Consider the following 20,289-nt stretch of genomic DNA (forward strand, 5'->3'; position numbering starts at 1 on the left):
CTGGCTGTACTCCCACAGGGCCCCCACGGAGACTGTATTCTACTCCATGCTGCACTTGATTAAGCAAACATGTGTGTTAAGCGCACACCACCGACAATCTGACAGTGATCGTTTACTGTGCACGCAACACGGCTGGGCAGCGTGCCGCGTGCGCCAGGGGCGCCTGGCAAGGAGGAAGGCCGTCCTTGCCTTAAGCAGCTTTGTCTGGTGTGCTCGTCGCCAACTCTTCCCACCACGGGCCTTGTTTGGGTGGAATCTGCGAGGTGCAGACCACAGGTTCCGAGAACATTCTTTGAGAAGGTCCAATGCAAACCCCCCCCCCCCACCAAAACACTCAGCATCACCTGAGCTGGGGAGGGCTTGGGCCACGTGTCCATCACTCCCTCTGCCCCCACCCCTGGCAGAGTGGAGAAGTGAGACATGAGGAAGGTGACATTAACTGGTGCGACCCTACAATTAAAGCTGCGGCTGTTTACCACAGTGCGAACAGCTCTGCCTGCCAACGCCAGCCACCAGCGCGTCTCCCTACTGCCGCCCCCCCAAGTGTTTATTTAAGCCAACACATTGCTCTGCTAATTGGATAACATTCCATGTGAAAATAGACCTTTTAAAACAACAGCAGCGACGGCAAATAAAAACAGCTGCAACTGCAAAAGTACAAAGGCACGGCGGGCTTGGGGAAGCAAAGAATTAAAGGCGCATTGCATGGGGAAAAAATTAATATTCTGGTTTTTAGGAAGCAAGTCTACTCTTATGTGTTCCTTCCCTTCCAAGTTGCCCTTCCTATCTTCCTCCATGGCCAGCCCAGTCTGGGGAGGGGGAGCGAGAGAGGAAATGGCTGCTTCTAACTGGAATCCCAGTGGCTATTGGTGGCTGCTCAGCCAATGGGGATGGGCACACCTGGTGGGGAGTCCCCAGCACACCTGCCCAGGTGGAAGGCTGCTGCCTTCCTGGTGAGACTGCTCCTTAGGCCCGGGTCGGGCTGGAAGGTGGAATGGCAGTGTGCGCTGTGGGGGTGGCTCAAGGAATGCCCGCTCCTCCTTTGGGGGCTGGGAGTTGCTGATTTCATCCTGGGCTGGCTTCCCGAGAGATGTTTTAAGGGACAACCTCTTGGCATTCCTCCAAAGTGTCTCTTTAAATGGTGAGTCCTTCTCCTGGGGGCATGTTAGGGCCGGGTCAAAGGTGACGAGGGGAGGGAGGCAGCTGCCGGGGCCTGGAGATGCACCCGATGTAGTGAACTGATGACAGGCAAGAGGGAGGGAGGAGTTCCCGGATACAGGGCTTTGGAATCAGATTTTGCCCAGTTCTGCCAAGTATTGCCCATATGACCCTGAGCAAGTGACTTTGTCTCTTTGAGCCTCAGTTTCCCCAACTGTCAAGCACCCTCCTGCCCCGCTGTGTCCTAGAGTCCCGTGAGAACTGAAACACACACACGCACATGTCCAGCACTACCCCTGACAAAGATAGGTTTTCAGAAGCCGAGTCCAAAGACACTGCCCTTTCAGAAACATCCCCGAGGCCCAGGGAAGCACGTGGCGCGGTGACAGGACACACAGCTGTGCACGAAGTGCAGACCCAGGCTGCCCGGGGGACCCGCATTCAGGGTGTGCTCCAGTCCTCGCCTTCCTGTGCTGTCCCCATTCTCCTTCCCTCCTCGACCTCTGTCCCCTGCTTCCCCCCACTGGGGGGAGGTTCCCTGAGAAATGCCAGATCATCACACCTGGAGGTTTAGATAACACCAGCACTTTCCGAGGGACTGACATTTACCGCCAGGGACATCAGGGGCTGATAAAATGTCCTAGGTTGGGAGAATGTGCCAGCTCATCGATCCTGCTTCCCTGGAGCGAGGCTCCGGTCACCAGAGCCTGTGACGAGGGCAGATGGCCAAGGTCTGGGCTTCCCCTTGATCCTCAGGGCTCCACGGTGGCCACAGAGCGGGGCATTAGTGAATCTCCCGCCAGATGCCCAGGCTGCTGCAGTTCGGGACGCGGCACTGCGCGGGCGGTGGGCTGTCAGTACGAAGCCCGCGTGCTCGTGGGAGCCTCACTGTCATCATCAGTTGCCTGGTTACTTCCAGCTCTGCCACAACAGCCTCGAGGAGCCCCTCCCTAGGACTCTCTCTCCACGTGGGGGTCTGTGCTGGCCCCAGGAAAGGCCTGATGCACCTCGGAGTCACCAAGAATGCGAGGCGGATGTGGGTCTCCAGGAGAAAAGTCAGAAGACCCAGGATCCCCGGCTCCGGGTGGCGGGCGTGGGCACGTGCTCAGGGCCAGCATGGGGACTGCTGTGTGGAGGGGAGGCCGTTAGGAATGGACTGGGGCCTCCCTCTCCCATCCTCTGCCGGCACGACAGACTAGTTGGTGCTGGGGAAAGAGCACTGTCCTGGGGGTAGAGATTTCTGGGTGCAAGTCCCAGCACTGGCCTCTCCCAGAAACCATGCGCTTCTCCACTGCTCTCCAGCCCCGAGCTTTTCCTCTCCACTGATACCTGCCCATACTCCTTCCGCCCTCTCTTCCCTCCATCCAAGAGAGGATTGCTTGGGATGGATCTCCTGAATCAAGAAGTTGTCGAGCGAAAATAGGGACCGACTGTTTACCCTTATTGAGCCCTCAGAGGGGGACTGGGGGGGGCAGTGCTGAATCGAGCCCTGGGATGGGTTTATAAAGGAGGTCTCCTGCCCCCAAGAGCTTCACTGGGGGAGGATGCTTACGAGATCCCACCCTGAGCCTGGGATCACGGAGGCCCCTCCCCCAGCCCTGGATTCTCACTAATGCCTTCCGCTGAGATACAGAGATGTTCGGAGTTTTTCTTTCCCCATCTCTGCAGTATTACTCTCCCTCTTCAAACTCAAGCCCGCCCTCGAGCTAACCAGATATTTACCATATTCAGAATTCTATTCACTAATATGCAGCCTGCGTGGGTCTATGGGTCAGCGGAGAGTGCTAACTGTTCCACTCAGAAGACAATAAAGTTCTCCAGACAGAGCGAGAGGAGGAGGGAGGAAGCAACGGCAGCTTCCCCGGGAAGGAAAAAGAGCAAAGCCATCTTCGCAGGGGAGACACGGACCTCCTGGGAGGCCAGCTTGCTTGGCGGTGGGCGTGGAGGGCCCAGTTCCTCCAGGGTGAGAGGGACGAGCCAATCCCTGTGGGGCTGTGAGTTGAGCCCGACTGTCCTCGGCTGCCCTCTCTCCTCCTGGAGCCGGGAATGGAAGGCAGGGAAGGGATGGGGGGCAGCGGAGCCATCATGCTGTAGGTCACTGGGGGGCGGTGCTGGGCTTTGGAGAGAACATCACAGCCTGGCCTCGGGCCCTGCCCGGGCCAACTGGGCATCAGGTGAACTCCCTCAAGTGACTGCCATGTGCTGCCCTGCGTGCTTCCCTGGGATCCACCTTCTGTTCTAATCACCCCGAAGAGCAAAACCGTGTCGACCTCGACGTGGCAAAGGCTCATGGAACGTCAAGGCTGGAGCCCGCCCCTGCTGTGATCCTCCAGGCCCCGGGCTGTGTGGACCCTGACGTCAACCTCCCTCTGAGGGAGAGAGGACACGGTGGGAGGAGGGCTTCCCGGGTGAAGGGGATCCCACCCTGTGCTCTCTTCTCCTGCCTCGACCCTTCTTATTTTCAGATCATCACCATCGTCACTATCTGCGCTGTCCGCTTCCTGCTCAGAGCCGACAGCCAGAGCGCAGAGGGGCCAGGCCCTGTTCTAAGAGTATCACCCCATTCAGACCTCACAACAACTCTATGAAAATACGGGAAATCCTATGATCATTTTACAAGGGGGGAAACTGAGGCACACAGAAAGGATCTCACTTGCCCAAGGTCACACAGAATAGTAGCAGCCCTGGGATCCAAACTCACGCAGTCTGGCTTCAAAGTTCACGCTCTGATGTCTGGCCCTCACATGGGCCTTAATAGGAGACGTTCTAGGGGCAGGGAGGGAATCTCCCATCCCTCCGTCCCCCCAGCCTCGATCTCATTTAGGAACCTTCACACAAGACAGATGACAACGGTTCTGTCCCCTCTGCCCATCCCGTCACATCCCCAGAGCTCCGTGGAACACAGTGGAGAAGACGCTGCCTGTGCTCCCGTCTCTCTGTGGACTAAGCACTGAACATGTGCACGAATCCTCGGACCCAGGGACAGGCGGCTCTGCAGGGACCTGGGCTGGTGACAACAGGAGGGGATAGCTAACTTGTATCGAGCTCACTCCATGCCAGGACTGGGTCAGCGTTTCCTTGGCATCGTCTGCCTATTCCTGTGAGGGTGCCCACTGTGTCATTCCTGTTTCGCAGATGAGGAAACTGAGGCACAGAGAAGGCTTAGCGGGGGCCGAGCGGCTGCTGGTAAGAGCCGCTGCTCTGTGCGGCGCCCGGCCCTGCTGCCCTGAGCCAGCGCAGGCCCCACGTGCCTCCCGCGGGGAGGACAAAGGCCGTGGGCCTGTTGCACGCTGTCCCCGGCGGGGGGCGAGTGAAAGGCTGCCGAGTGACAGGAGAGGGGAGCAGATGTCCGGACAAATGTGGCCATGAGTCAACAAAACAGGCACTTGAGCTCGAGACGCGGAGACAAAGGTGTCTGGCAAGGCTCTCCGAGGGTCCCGGTGCGCCCTCTCTGCCTGTGCCTGTTCCCAGGGCCCACAAAGGCCGCAGCTGTGTCCTGAGCCGCCACCTTCGGCTCTGCCCAGCTGACCCACCCCTGGGCCTCCTGCAATGCCAACTTGCCACAGGCCAGCGGGTGCAACTCCCAGAAAAGCTCGCCGCCCTCCCGAAGCACACCCGTCGGCGGGGAAGGGGCCCGGCCGGCAGTGCGCCCCGTTACGTTATTTCATCCTTGAGGAAAGATGAGGCAAAGGGGGGGAAGTGCCAACCGTGGGCACAGAGCTCAGAGGGCAGCCCATGTGACAGCTCCGTGGCTACCTTCCTTCTGGGTTGTGACCTGGAGCTTGGTGCCATGACGACAGCGGCTGCGGATACAGCCAGACCCCCATCCGGCCCCTGCCCCTATATCGGCTACTGGGCCGCGCGAGGACCCAGTGCCCGCTGCAGAAGCAAAGCCCGGCCATGCTGCATCGAGCCAATTCAGAAAAGCCACCACGCCTCAAAAATAAAAGGTGACCTGGATCTTCAAGGAGCCTCGAGGGACTTCTGCACACACGCGTGTACACAGCAGCACCTGCCTGGGCCGCTCATAAGCTACCAGCACGAGATGGAAGCCCCGGCCACGAGCGGGAGGATGAGGGGAAAGTGCATTTCCACGCTGCTTCCTGGGTGCCCTCGCCCTCCCGTCCACACGATCTGCTCAGGGTCCCCTCCGCGCACTTCCACACAGCATCTCCCACGCTCCCTGCCCCTGGGGGGCCACCTGGACTGAGGAATTTTCTCGCAGACTTGGAGCGGCCTGGGAAACCCACCTGCTTCCTCATTTGTGTCCCAGGCTCCTGTGCATGTGAAGTGGGGCAGGAAGGGGGACGCAGAAACTGCCCCTTCCTCTGACCACAAAGCCCAGGGTCTTCTCCCCCAGGGATACTGTGCAAATTAGCAGGTTGAGGGGAAGACAGAGAAAACCCGAACGAGGCTGCGACACTCGCATTTGTGAAGAGGCCGTGCAGCTTCTGCCACAAAGGGCCCGGGAGGGAGGGGCCCAGGCGGGCGGGGAGGGGCCCAGGCGGGCGGGGAGGGGCCCCGTCTCACCTTCGCGTCCTGCTTGGTGAGGAAGTCCACGAAGCCGAATCCTCTGTGCGTGCCTGTCCCGGTCATCTTCTTTGGCAAGCGGACCGTCTTCAGCTCCCCGAAGGTGCTGGAAACAAAAGGCAAAACAAGGGTCTAAGGACGGAGGCCTGCAAAGGAGGTGGGGTGGGAAGGGATCGCAGGCACTCGCGCGCACACACTTACACACACGTGCACCCTCGCATCAGCCCCGGGGCATGGCGGTCTTCTCCTCCCAGGCCCCGGTCATCAAACAAGGCAGGGAGGGAACAATCGGGCCGGAGATGCTGACGGGGAGTTTCGGTTCCTCTCTAACGAGCTGGCAGCTCCAGCACACCTGTCCTCCCCTCCCCGAGGGGGTAACCGCGTGCCAGCCTGGCACACAGAGGCCAGGGTGGGGGCCCCGGCCAGGGCGAGGGGCTGCCCATGTGTGCGAGCCAGGACTTGGGGCAGTGGAGTCTCCTGACCTTTCAAACCTTCCTCTACGTCTGAGCTGAGCACACGGAAACTCCACGTCAAGCGAGCATGATGGCACCTCTTCTCCCAGACCTGGCATGTTTCTTCTGAGAGCTCAGACAACACGCAGCTACCCCCTCCTAAACCGCTCGTCCCCTCCCTCTGAGCTCTCTGCTAAGCCAAAGTCAGGCAAAGCTCTGGAGAAGAAAACAGCCTGGTTTCTCCTGACAGGGATCGAACCGGTAAACACAGCCTCGGACCGTCCCCTACGTCCCCTCCTCTGCTCCCCTCGGGTTAAACCTTTGAGAGATTCTAGGACAAAAGGATCGGGCTTTCTCAGAGCCTCCCTCGCTTCCCTGTCTGACTCCCCACTCTCCAACCCCTTCCTAATGTCCATTTATCAAATATATACGCACAAATTGCTGCCGATAAATATTTAATGTGCACGGCATCTGAAGAGAGGTATTATTTTATTTGAAAATCTACACATACTTGTGGCCACCTGGGCACACGCGCGCACGCACGACACTCTAGGATGCTTCGGGGCCAAAGACCGATTGGGTAAAAAACACAGTAAAGGCCGTAAGCTCTCGCGAAATGATATAAGCTAAATCCGAGGCGTTAACCCGCAGCCCTGCCAGCATGACCAGGCATCTGCCAGCCCAATTTCTGAAGGCAGGACGGTGTGTAAATGCAGCATTATGAATCCTCAAAATGAATCTGCACGTCTCCTCGGAGCTCCCCCCAGCAGCTCCGCTCCCCCTCCCGGCGCCTTCTCTGTGCAGGCAAGGAAGCACGGCTGGTGACAAGGCCAGCCTCCCGGGGAGCACGGGGAGCAGAGCACCGTCAGTCTTCCCCGCTGGAGGGGGCTGGGACTTGGGACCGGAGGCTGGGCAGGTGGGGATCAGAAGGTGAGGCTGGAGAGCCAGGAGGAGTCGGCCACAAACCCTGCTTCATTCTGCCACCTAAAGGCCGCTGCATCCCACAACAGACACGCCGCCTCTCTCCCCTGCACCCAAGCCTCCTAGCCTCTGCCGGGGCAGCTTTGGACAGGGAGGGAAGGGGGGCAGAAGGCTTTGTGGTGGGCTTGTTCGGATAACGGTTCTTTGGTTCCACGTTCTTCCAAGAGCTGCTGGGACCTCAGGGATGGCACGCTTGGTGGCCATGAGGACTGGACCTGAGAGCATTCAGTTCTGGCACAGGGAGGCTGAAGGGCACAGGGAGAGTGTGCTGGGGGCTTCCCTGACATGGTCACAGCACAGGCTGCCTCTGGGTGTGCTGGTCCCTCCCCTGCTTTCCCTAACCTGGCCTGCAGGTGCCCTCTGGCCTCAGCCTAAATGCCACTAGCCCCGAGCAGCCTCTCCCAATCTCCTTAAGGCTCCCTGACCCGGGCACTGTGGGACAAACACCTGTGTACCTCTCTGCTCTCCCCTGGCCAGGGCTGGGGCTCAGCTCTGCAAGAGCAGAAAGAAACCACATCTACCTCGACCATCACTGGATCTGCAGCAGTGAGCCCAGCGCCTGGCTCAGAGTGGATGCCTGAAGGTATTTTTGGAATGAATGAACAAGCAAACAGTAGCCCTGGTAGGCAGACACTGGTAAGTTACACCTACCCTCAGAGAGTGGTGATGAGGATGAAATGAGACAGGCGTGGGGTAAACACAAACAGCACAGACGTGAATTATTATTGGTCTTAACATCCCCATGTGACAGACAAAGACACTGAGGCTCAGGGAGGCAGTGCTTTTTGCTCGTAAGTGGCGGGGTTATAACGTGACCCTGGGCATGTCTGACTTTAAGCCTGAGCTCTCTCTTTCTGCCGCACAATGTCTCAATCCCCTTCCATCTTCCGGATGGGGACTGGCCACTCTCAGGAGCTGGGGCTTCTTTCTTCCCAGGGCTCGGACAGGTCTGGGGTGAAGCAGGATGGCCACCTGTGGGGTGGCTAGGAAAGCCCTACGAGGACTCCCAGGGGTCCAGTGACTTCTCCAACACCACAGGGCAAAGGGGGTAGACTGAGTTCCAGTCCATTCTGCCCACACTGCATGCAAACCTCTTACTTCTACTCACAGGGGCTACAATCTCCTATCCCTTGATGGTCTCAATGACCTCTGCCCACATTTCTTAGCTCTGTCTGTTTTCTTGTGAGCCAGACTAATGCACACGTATGCATGAGAGAGAGAGAGAGAGAGAGAGAGAGAGAGAGAGAGAGAGAGAGAGAGAGAGGAGCGGAGAGGGAGAGAGAGAGAAAGGGAGAGAGGAGCGGAGAGGGGGTGAGAGGGAGAGAGAGAGAGAGAGAGAGAAAGAGAAAGAGAGAGAGGGGGGGAGCGGGGAGAGAGAGAGAGAAAGAGAGAGAGAGAGGAGCGGAGAGGAAGAGAGAGAGAAAGGGAGAGAGGAGCGGAGGGGGGGGGGAGAGAGAGAGAGAGAGAGAGAGAGAGAGAGAGAGAGAGACTGACTGAGGAGGTGAAGTCCTCACTCTGCAGCACACTGCGAGCTGTGGATGCTCCATGCATGGTAAGCAGCTGAGGGTCCAGAGAAAGGCGAGGAAAATAATTAAAAGGTAGACAAAAAAGCTGCCGAGGAGAGGCTGCAGGAGCTGTCCTTCCCTGGCCTGCAGAAGTGGCATCTGAATGTTCGGAAGGGGCAGCGGGACAGAAGGGCATCTGGGATCTGTCAGGAATGGTGGGAGATAGATATCAGGGAGCTGGGTATCCTGTCCTGGGCAGCTGGAGGGCCTTGGGGAGGTCACAGCCAGTCTGGGGTTTCCAGACAGACATCTGCATGGCAGATGAAATGATGTCTCTGAAGACCATCATAGATGCAGAAATCCCAGTATTCTCCACGGAGTCAGATAAATGGTCACAGTGAGCAGGTTTCTTCCTTCCTTCTACGAAGAAGGCAAGAGAGAGTGAGGCCTAAGAGGAGCTGGAAGATCAGGGTTAGATCTTAGAAAGAACTTCCTGATGTCTGTGGACACTTCCTGGAATGTGCCCTGGCTGAGGCTTCAAGACACCGTCACTGCTGCCGTCCCCCTGGCTTCCAATGAGTGCCTGCTGCGTGCCACATCTTTTAAATACATCGTTTCCAGTTGTAACTACAACTGTGGCACCATAGTGTCACTGCCTTTATTTTGTAGATGACAAAGTCAAGGGCCAGGGAGGAAGTGATTTGCCTATACTCCATGGCCCTAGGACTCAAGATCCAGGTGAGCTTGCTCACCCGGGCTGCCTTTCCCGGTCCAGGAACAAAGCTGGGGCAGTGAATGGCTTCGCTGGCTTGTATAACTGTGCAGGATCATATGAGGCCAATACTAATGATCTCAGAGAGATATTGAAAGAGAATTAAAAAGGGAAAAAAAAGGTTGGGGGAGAAGAAATCGATGAAGTACCTTTAGCTCCTTGGAGATAAGCGATATATAAATACCAGCCATTATTAGGGTTCTTATCTGACAGCAAGGTCTACAGAGCCATTTCTAAGAGCTGCTTTTGAAGGAAGTTCTGCATGAACCCTCCTTTCCTGGCAGCGGAGGCCACTGTCGGGGTGAGGCCGTGAGGGGCCACCAGGAGCCAGAGAGGGAGGAAAACCACGGGGCACCCAGGAACTCCCCCGGGAGCCCAGACTCTGTGCTTGGGGGGAAGGAGACGCGCATGTTCCCCACTGTGTAGATAATAGAAACCACAAAGTAGCAATTACTGTATCAGAAGCTGTGAATAAAGAGGACACACCGGGCTTTTAAACACAGCCCTCCTTCCCTCCCCCACCACGCTCACACTTCCTAACAAACTCACACCTCACTTTCCAATTACTTCATTCACCCCGGGTTCACCAATTACTCCCCCCAGCGCAGCCCCACCCCTCCGCCACTCGGGGAGCCCAGGATTGGTGGTGGGGATGTGGGTTTTCGACAGACAACCGGAGTTTGTTGTCACGTTTCTAATTTCTTTTGAGGTGTGTGGGGGTAGGAGGGGGTGGGGGGAGGAGGAGGTGGGAGGGGGCGCTGAGGTGTTGAGTGAGGCGAGCCAATTATGCCCAGTGCTCATAAACAACTCGGCTATGCAAATGGTGTTTGCACACAGGCCTGAAGGCAGACACAATACACTGTGTGTGTGTGTGTGTGTGTGTGCACACGCGCAGGTGGGTTTCCTCCCTCCGTGAAAGCTGCGGCCCCCTGACCAGCCCTGCCAGAGCCCAGCCAGCAGCTGCTACTGAAAAGGGATGAATCATCTTCCGTCTCTCCACCTCCCTGACTGAAGCGCTGGGCTCGGGGAAGGAGGTGAGAAGAACGGTAGGGAGTGGGGAGAACCCTCCAGAGATGATGCCGACCCTGACAGTTTTGCAGCTGTTCTGGTGCCTGGGTTTGGGGGCTTCGTGGGCAGGCTGGGAGGCCAGGCGAACCCCCAGCCCGCATGCTGGCACCCAGGAGGTGGCCGGACACAACCTGAAGAGCCTGGGCCCCTCTGCTCTCAGGATGTACATCCTCATCCCTCTCCACTGGGATCTGCTGGAAGAACCAGCCTCCCAGCAGAAGTGCTGAGTCACATGGGCAAGTTTGCTGGCCTCACGTCTCCCCACCTGTGCTCAAGGCACTGCTGAGAAAAAAAAAGTCTGCTGCCACCCAAGGGACCCAGAATCAGAACAATGGTGTGATCTGAACAAGACGAAGGGCTGCTTTTATGTTAAGAATAGACTGCAGGCTTCTTCTGCTCCTTCTACAGGTAAGAAAAATGTGGCTAAATCTCTTGGCACTAAAAAAAGCCTTCTGAATATATCACCCCCACCAATTTTCTAACACACATGCATCCATTCATCCGGTACTTCAGTGCTTACGTGCCCTGTGGCATGTTCAGCACCCAGTGGGCATGAACTCACAAGACCCTTATGAGCTAGGCAATGCCATTCCCATTTTCTATATGGAGAACACCGAGATGCAAAGAAGTGAATGATTCCTCCAAGGTCACTTGGCAAGTCCTTACCTACCACAAGGGATGAAGTGTCTGCCAAGGTCCCACAGGTGGTAACGGGCTGAGCTGGGCTCCAAGTGGGCAGTTTGTCCCCCAAGCCTGTGCTTTTGCTCAGAGTTCACACGACTGACTTGCCTATAAACCATCAGCCAAAGACTCCCTGTGTGCAGGGTGCAACGATAAAGTCAACGGTGGGTCCAGCATTAACCGTGTTCAAGGACCCTGCCTTGGCTGGGGGCAGCTGCACGGGAAGTCCCTTTGCCGGCAGGCAAGCAGTGAGCCCCCTCTTCCTCAGATACACTAGAAGAGTCTGGGATAAAACCACTTATCTCGCCCGGTTAGGTCTAGGGCTGGGGGCACCTGATCTCTGCTCACGGCTCTCCTGTCCCTGTCCTAAAGAAGGGCCCACCAGTGAACTCGGCGAGCTGGCTGCTGCCTTGCCCAATGTCCTACTGTCCCCCTTTCCTTACCAAGTGCTCATGTGGCAAAGGGCCCCAGCTGAGGTAAGGTGGAGAGTGAGGCTGGACAGCTAGAGACAAACCCATCCCTTTGTCTGCAGGAGGTGATTTCTGCAGTGGGGGAGGCTCAGGAACGGGAACTATCATCTAAACCTCCCGGCTTTTCTGGGATGTGTATAAATCAAAGCCTTGGGTGGCAGCTAGTCCCAGCTGCCTCATCTAATCCTCCAACTGAGGCTGATCCAATCAACCCTGTGGATTTCAGTGGGTGCTGCTGCCCTGTTTCACGGGCATATGCCAGTCATTGCCACTCCCACAGTGGGTTTCCATAGCTAACTGCCCTGAGTTTTTCGTGTATGTGCTGGTCATCATCACTCCCAAATTGCTGAACTCTCTGATGGGGTTTGCATCCTTAGAATAATTCCTGAACTTCTTGGGACCCAAGCCTGGGTCCTGGGTGCCTGATCAGACTATAGTCTGCGTTCCAACCTCATCTCATGTCCCGCCCCGCCGACATACTTACTATAGAGACTCTACACTGGTTTCCCTCTGAACCCATCAAATGTGTGCCCACCTCAGGGCCTTTGCACTTGCCGCTCCCATTATCTAGTGCCCACCTTACCTAGATATTCCTGCAATCGACTCCTGTCATTCAATTGTCAGCTCAAACGCCACTTCCTCTAAGGGGCCTCCTGCGGCTGTCCCCTTTAACGTTGCCTCCTCCACCACATGAGCCACCTTCCGCCACATCTGAGCACTGCCCGAAACGGCTTGTTTACTTACTTATCTTTTCCATCCTTTTGCTAGAAACAGAAAGCAGGCGGGAAGATGGCAGGGCTCTCACGCTCTGCTGTGTCTACAGAACCTGGGACCGTGCCTCGCGCTCGGAAAACACGCTACCCATGCATTTCATCACGGAGTCAATATTTACTGAGTTCTCCCCGAGTGTCGGGTCCTTATCCTTTACATGAATTATCTCATATAATCCATATGCTATTGTGGAGACACAGTCACATTTGGGGGCCAAACATTCAGTCTGTCCCTTAGGACGATGTTCTTACGACCACAAGTTATTACAAGGAGTGTTTGGCCCTCGACGATCAATACTCCTTCCAAAGTGCCCACGTTTATTCCTTCAAGCGCAGTGAATAAATCAAAGCAAGCAAAAGGGGGCCTATTCGATTACTTATTTACCAAGGGGGTTAAGTTGGTGCCTGGACAGTGACATTGAGGATTGTGCCTGGTGTGGTGGGAAGAGCAGACGCGAGCAGGGAGCCTCAGCGTGGCCTGGCGGGCAGCGAGCGGCTTTCACTCCCCCAGGCTGTGCAGACGAGTGTGCACGGGCTGGGAGCCAAGCGCACTGTGCACAGGGGCAACAGCTCTGGGAGCTGTTTGATGGAGGTATATTTAGGCGTGGAGTCTCTTCCTCTTTTGTTCTCCCTCTCTCTTTTCGGAGAGTGCCTTTTAGACTGAACTTTTCCAATTACTCACGCTCATCACGGTGAGAGCCGGATGTAGAAAGGTTACCTTATCACCATCAACGCAATACTCCCTTTCATTTTTGCCTCTTGGAGGCTGAAAAATGGTCTGGTTTCCAAGAAAGTGAAAGAAAGAGGCGCCGAGGACAGCATTTAGCTTCTCTCAATAGCCTTTCATGGGGTCCTTTCCAGGCAAGCGTGACCCTCTCGTTTTCTAGATGAGAAAGCTCAGATGAGCAGTTAAATGGTATCTCTGAGTCAGAGTTGGGGCCTGTGTTCCAGACGGAAGCCACGGACTCTCCTGAGAGGCGCTGGGTGGGGGGTGGCTGGCGCTGGGAGACGGCACTCCTGGCCTGCTCTGCCCCTCGCCAGCTGGGCGACCCTGGGCAAATCGACTGGTCCCTGGGCCAGCAAGACCGCATCACCTGGGAGCATGTTAGAAACGTCCTATCTTTCCGCATCAGAGGCTCTGGGGCTGCACCAAACCCTCCAGGGGAGTGTGAGTGTGCTCAGGGTCGAGTCTCCGTGCTACGCCCAAGGAGTGGACCACTCAGCCCCAGTCTAGACAGCTACGTGGACATCTGCGCCTAGGACTGGCAGATCTTCCTCTTCTTCAGAAGAAGTCTGCAATCCAGATTCTTTTAAGAAAAAAGATTTTAAAATAGTGTTAACAAAACTAAAATACTTTAAACGCTGTGTTGCCAAATATGACAGAGGCAGTGGGCTGCCTGGGTACTGCGCTCCATGTGTAGGTTCCATTCCGATTTGGTTCTAAGAGGGCCGGTCTGTTTCCAAAATGAGAACTTCCCTACGTCTTTATTACCCGAGATCAGGTCTTGGTGCAGATGACAGGGCCTTTCTCACCTCTCCCTCTTGTGCCCTGCAGTCCACTGGCCCTCTCAGTTGGGTTCAAATAATGTGTCCTCTGTGGGATTATAAGCTCCCTGGGGACAGAGAGGGCCCTGCCGCTGTGACCTGCTGCACAGAGAGGCCTCCGGCAGGTGTGGCTGCACTTGCACCGAATGGATCATTGCTCACCAGTCCCCAGCACGCAGACCTAAATTCAAAACCTGGTAGGAACCTTAATGTGACTTATCACTCAGGTACTATGGATCCTGCATTCACCCGGCAAATGTTTCCTGAGCACATCCTGTGTGTAGGCACGAGCTCTGGGCTGGGAAAGGAAAGTGGACCAGCCATGCTCTGGCCTCCATGGGGCACTGATTTGAAGCTGGTGGTTTTCAGTGTTTCCCCCCCTTTGGTCAGTGCACACCCTCAGTGAAACAGTTTTGAGCATAAAGCTCCATATATATACACTTTTCAACCTACAAATAATATATACATGCCCTGCTGTTTTATTATATATATCTTTAGATATCTAAAAATTAGAAAGTTTAAAAGGATGAAATGAAACCTAAATAGAAATGGAAATTCTAATATTATCCTCCTTTTCTTCCAACTGACTATCTTGGCCACTTTTTGTAGCCATACAATTTATATGAGAGCGCACAACAGACCAGGTCTGTGCTAAGTCTATTCCACGTACACTCTCATCCCCAGCGATCTTAGAAGGCAGGAATTGTGCACCCATTTTACATATGGAGAAAATGAGGCTCAGGTTGCTTAAGGGATTTGCCAAAAATGTACAAAAGTATGAAATGGTGAGCCAGGACTCAAACCTAGGCCCGAGGAAGTTCTAAAGTCTACGCTCGGACCTGCTGCGTTGCGCTAGAAGGCACAGAGCTGTGCATGGCTAAAGGATTTAAGAAGCACCTGAAGGTGGGGCACTGTCTGCTGAACCTGAGTACAGGTTTTAGAGAATATCATAAAAACAGAACTTTAAAGATCAGAGATAACTTTTTAAAAACGACATTTCTTAGACTTTTCCGGAAAGATGTTAATAGGTATTCTGTGTAGAAAAGCTTCTGGGGTTAACGAAGTCTGGGAGACTCTGGGTTAAACAGAATTTAGCAAGCTCTTCTGCTGCAGACCTTGTCAGTGCCTTTAAGATGTTAGGTATGTGGAGGATATATATGGAAAAGTGAGAGAGAAGACACAGTGTTTCTCAAATTCCTAAACAAGAAAATGTACTGGTATTTCTTAGGACACTGGTACTCCATGGAACTCAGCTGGGAAGTGCAATTTAGGAGATGAGAAAGAAGGCAGGCAGTCATTTCAGAAGGTCTGAACATGCACATTAAGGTGAAAGACCTTCGGCTTGATTAACACTCAGGTAACACCTCTAATTAGCCAGGGACTACTCAAAGTGGGGAACTTTTGTAGTGGGAGTTTAGTTCTGACAGCAAGGGGCAGAATCAGAATGTCAGCGGAAGAACCTAAGTGTGCAGTCAGATCAGGGTTCAGATCCCAGCCCTGCACCTGCCGTCACCTTTCTGAGCCTCAGTTTTGTCACCTGTGAACTAGAAATAATCACCCACCCCACAGCGTTGCTGAAGCCATGGTTCCTGGCAAAAATCAGGAAATGAACGAATGGAAGCTATTGCTTGTCCATTAAAAGTATCTGTATCAGTGCCAAGCAAGGGACAACTTCTAAGCTCTGGTAGTGTTTTGGGTCAAAGCTGAGAAGGAGCAGGGCAGGACAGTCAGATCCTTCTGGTAAAACCCAAGGTGGTTCCAGTGAAGAGCTGAGATAACCAAGGGGCCTTAACAGAAGGGGTTGGATGTGATTGTGTGATTCTTGGAGCCCTGAAAAAGCAGCATTTCTCCCTGGTATCCACATGTCCTACCAGTTTTACAAGATAATTAGAAGACACTGTCCCCAAGGAGGCGTCTCTCAGCCAGTCCCAGGCACCCTGCCTTCCCTGGGGCTGAGCAAGCCCATTGAAGCAGCTCGTGCTCCCTCTTCCGTTCGGGAGAGGATGGGGACGCGACTTCTGGCCTGGGGCACACGTTCTGGTCAGTGCCACCTCCCTGCCAGAGGTTAATGAAACACACGGTGGATGCTACCCACCCCCCCAGCCCCCTCTGGTCTTTGGCTGCCTCAAGTATAGCTAATCCCATTACCAGAAAATAAAGTGGATAATTCAGGCTAATGAAATCGTTACAAGAATGTGGCCAGGCAGAGGTGGACATTCCGAACCAATTTAACACCTTTTGGTGTTGTTATCCTTAGGACAAGAAACGTTTGAAAAGAGGAAGACATACATTTAAAGAGAGAAGACAAAAACAACCAGCCTCTTTTTTGTTAGCTTAAACCTGGTTCAGGAATTAATTTGCCACATATTTTGCATTTTGCTATTGTCTCCATCATGCCCGATATCGCCACGGTAACTCCAGAAATGGCAGCAGGAGACAGGCAAATCCAGGAAGTCGCCAGCGGTGGCTGCCATTGTGTCTGACTCGCAGCCGTTGCTTGTCTCTGCCGCTGCTCTAAGAAGGCCACCGAGGGGTGAACTCCCGGGCCCACATCCTCAGAAACCTCTGATCCTGGACACAGAGGGTGCAGCTGGGGTTCCAGGAACACGGAAGGCCACGGGGGGAGCAGGTTAGTGGAGAGGCAGGGGGAGTGCAAAGTGAGCTCCCTTGTGAAACGAGTAGGAGCTGGACCTGCCGTCTCAGGGTGAGCCCAGGGTGCCGACCGGGGAGGTACCCCATGCTCCTGGCTCTCACTCCCTCATGCCACCTGCTGCCTGGTCACGCCAGGCCCCCAGAGCAGGCTGCACTCAGGGTGGCCGTGCAGCTTCTCAGCGCCTGCACACACGGAGAGGGCCTGATCAATTTCGTTTGTGTGGCTCCATTTCAATGCCCAGAACCCTAATGAGGACCTCACAGCACAGAGCCAGATTATCTCGAGTGGATCTGCACGAGCCCCACGCAGCTCTCCCACACTCGCTGTGGCCTGTTTTAATTCCTCGTGCTGAGGGCACGCATCTTCCAATGACCCAGATCCTCCCCACCAGAGAACGCACAGGGCATGTGGAGATGAGGGGAAAGTGGAGCAGCGAGACCGTACAAATGCAGGGAGAACTTCGACTGACTTTGTAGAAACTCACAGGGATCTTCAGGGGGCACATGTGGACAGTAGAAAGTTCTAGTCCCCGGGAGGTAAGAAAACTCCCCATTGATGGTCCCTCCATTAGCAGCAGCAAGCAGCATCCCACAAGCACCAATGCCAGCTTCCACCTACCGACCATGAGGAAGGGCGTACTGGGCAGGTGTGAGATCTACAACACAGCAGCTTGTGCTATCGGGGTGCTGTCCTGTCCGAGAAGCACAAGATGACACCTCAACATCCAGACACGTCCACGTGGTTTTCCAAGGGCATCTCTATGAGAGGGGCCCTCCGATGGTGGCAGGAGCCCCCTGCACGGTTCAGGGAACCAGAGTCCCCTATGATGGGAGCAATAATGGAATGTGAGACACTGCCACCACTTAGGGGCTAGGACGGAGACCCAGGGATCAAGGGACTTAGAGCAAAGTCTCTGACGAGCTCAGCACTCTAGAGGTTTCTGACACCTGCCAAGAGAAGGAACACTCCAGACCCCCCACAGCTTTGGAAAGCCCACTGCGGACGTTCCCCACACACTTGGCAAGAGTCGCAAACACCCATCTGGCCCTGCTCACAGTCGGGAAGAGGCAGAGGGCATGGTCGCCGTCTCCCTGGGAAGTCCCACACCAACAGGTCACGGCTGGGAGGTGGCCATTTTTCCAGACTGGTGGGGTACAGATGGGTATATACCAGATAACTGAGCAGCTTCGATACAAGAGCTTCCCGAGAGCGCCAGGCCTATCGTCAACCAGGGATGACAGCCAAGACTCCGCTGAGAAGGCACGAGAGGCAAGTCCACAGGGGGACCATTCGATGGACGGCCTTGGAGGTCCTCCCAGGAGCATCCCAGAGACAGGACGCAGTGTGGCCGGTGGGTGAATCACGCTTCTGAACCCGCCAGCTCGCAGAAGGGGGAGAACACTCACCCTACTGGGACAAATATTATTTTTAAAAGTCCAGAAAAGAAAACAACCATAAAACAACTCAAGCTCAGGATGGCTGGTGAGTTTTAAAGATGCAGGGAAAGGCTGGACTGGATTTGTGAGATGGGCCTTTTGTTTGGGGCCCAATAAGTCAACACAGAACTTGATGCAATTACAAAAGGGGACAAGGAAGTTCAACATTGGATGGTCCATTAGAAGCCCAGAGCTGGCTGGGCATGGTGGCTCATGCCTGTAATCCTAGCACTTTGGGAGGCCGAGGCTAGAGGATTGCTTGAGCTCAGGAGTTCGAGACCAGGCTGAGCAAGAGCGAGACCTTGTCTCTACTATAAATAGAAAGAAATTAGCCAAACAACTAAAAATAGAAAATATTAGCTGGGCGTGTTGGCACGTGCCTCTAAGTCCCAGCTACTTGAGAGACTGAGGCAGGAGGATCACTTGAGCCCAGGAGATTGAGGTTGCTGTGAGCTAGGCTGACACCACGGCACTCTAGCCCAGGCAACAGAGAGAGACTCTGTCTCAAAAAAAAAAAAAGAAAGAAGCCAAGAGCCAAAGGGGTCTACTAACTGGGGTCCACGAGTGGGCTGGAGTCCAGGACAGCGAGGAACGGGCTCTGGGGGCTGGTTCCCAGTGGCTGTCCAGAGGGCAGAGCATGGAGTCAGTGAGCACAAATGCGAAAGCCAGGGCTGGTACTGCCCTTGGAAATCCCGGTATCTGTAGGTGGGAGGCTTTTTTTTTTTTTTTAATAAAAAACCCATTTAGGATCAGATGAAATTTGGGGTGTGGACAAACTCGGGGAGCCTGAGGCAGAAGTAGAGAGAAAAAGAGAAAAACCAGCAGTCAGAAGGCCCCTCTGCAATAATCACTGTTGATCTCGCAAGTGAGTTAAAGAGTATCATTTGCAAAGTTCGTGAGGAGGGAAAAGTAAATTATCGTGTCTCTGGCGATGCACAAAGCCCTGGATGTGCGTTACCACCCACCACCTGTCTGCGCGCAGGGGAGGGCATGTTTACGTGAATCTCGGCCTCCGTCCTCACCTCCCCCCTCCGCTCCATTTGGAGGATGAGGAAGTGTGGCCGCGGCTTTCCGAGGTGCAGCCACTGTCCCAGCAGGCCTGTGGTGACGCGTGCCTTGCGTGGGCGTGAAAAATTGTCGTTAGAGGAGCATAATCAAAAGGTTTTCATGCCCTCGTGGGACAGGGTGGGAGATAACTAAAACCGGAATGGGTTTCTCTGGGTGGATTCTAGCCCCCGTGAAACAAAAATTCCGCCCGGATCAGATGTGGTGTTTCCAACCCCCCGGCGGGAAGCTGGTCTACCGACAGCCGGGGAGAGTTCGCAACCCACGTAGGGCGCGGCGCCCATTCGCACTGGGAGAGGAGGGAGGTCTGGAGGCACAGGTGGGGTGTGGGGCCACGAAGGCCAGCCTGGGAATCCAGTCCTCTCTGCTCCACTTGGCTTCAGCTTCTCCACCTGCAAAATGGGGCTAATGGTGTCTGTGCTCATCAGAGTTGTTCTAAGGCTTAAAGGAGACAATAAGTCTGAGGCACTCAAAACAAAGCTGGGCCCACAGTGAGCACCTAATGAGTAAAATGTACAAATGAACGAGTGGCAGAATGAACATTGGGACTGCATGTGGGGCAGGTCAAGAATTACCCATCCCCCACAACAAAGTGTTCTGACATGCGTGCTCTCTCCTGGTACTCAGAGCCAGTGACGGGCAGGGCTGGGATCCCACTGTGCAGACGAGGAGAGGGGCGGCCCCCGCCCCTGCCTGCGTGCAAACTGCCAAGCCACTGGGATGGGACTTGCAGCCCACAGACCCATGCCCCACTGCCCCCATGGGCTGCCCCTGAGGATGCCCCGCTTGTCCCACCCTCTCCAATTCACAGCAGGGAAGCTCCTCTTGGGTATGGTCTGAACATTGCAATTCTGGGGGTGATTGCACCTAAAATGAGGTTTCTGCTGGGGAGAGAAACCTCCTCTGCTACACTTGTGCCCCTCCTGATCATGTACCATGAAAGTCCACAGGTTGGAACTGTGGTGTCCCAGGAACTTGCAGCGACAGACAGTACTTGCATCGACAGGCCAGTTCCTGTGGAAGAGCCATTACTAGATCACCAAGTATCCATGGCCACCTGCAAGTAGGTGGAGCTAGGAGGAGCCATGTGACCAGATCTGGCCTATGAGGTGTGAGCAGAGGCCTGGGTGCGGCTCTGTGGCCCTCTCCTCCCCTGCGGCGGTGAGACCCAGGGCCCCGAGTGACTGTGGACTGTGGAGGGGA

The 20,289-nt window shown here is 55.0% G+C and overlaps 1 protein-coding gene across 2 annotated transcripts in view; it reads right to left on the bottom strand.

The window, feature by feature from the left end:
* The window catches only part of RBM19 (RNA binding motif protein 19), a 130,995-nt gene that overhangs the window by 42,482 nt on the left and 68,224 nt on the right, over positions 1-20,289 (bottom strand). For both annotated transcript variants that reach the window (XM_020282923.2, XM_075996600.1), the window contains exon 22: positions 5,689-5,794. In XM_020282923.2, the coding sequence (XP_020138512.2) occupies positions 5,689-5,794 (106 nt within the window). The remainder of the gene's footprint in view (positions 1-5,688; positions 5,795-20,289) is intronic.

Source organism: Microcebus murinus, chromosome 22, assembly GCF_040939455.1.
Source record: "Microcebus murinus isolate Inina chromosome 22, M.murinus_Inina_mat1.0, whole genome shotgun sequence".
In the NCBI taxonomy this organism is placed as follows: domain Eukaryota; kingdom Metazoa; phylum Chordata; class Mammalia; order Primates; family Cheirogaleidae; genus Microcebus; species Microcebus murinus.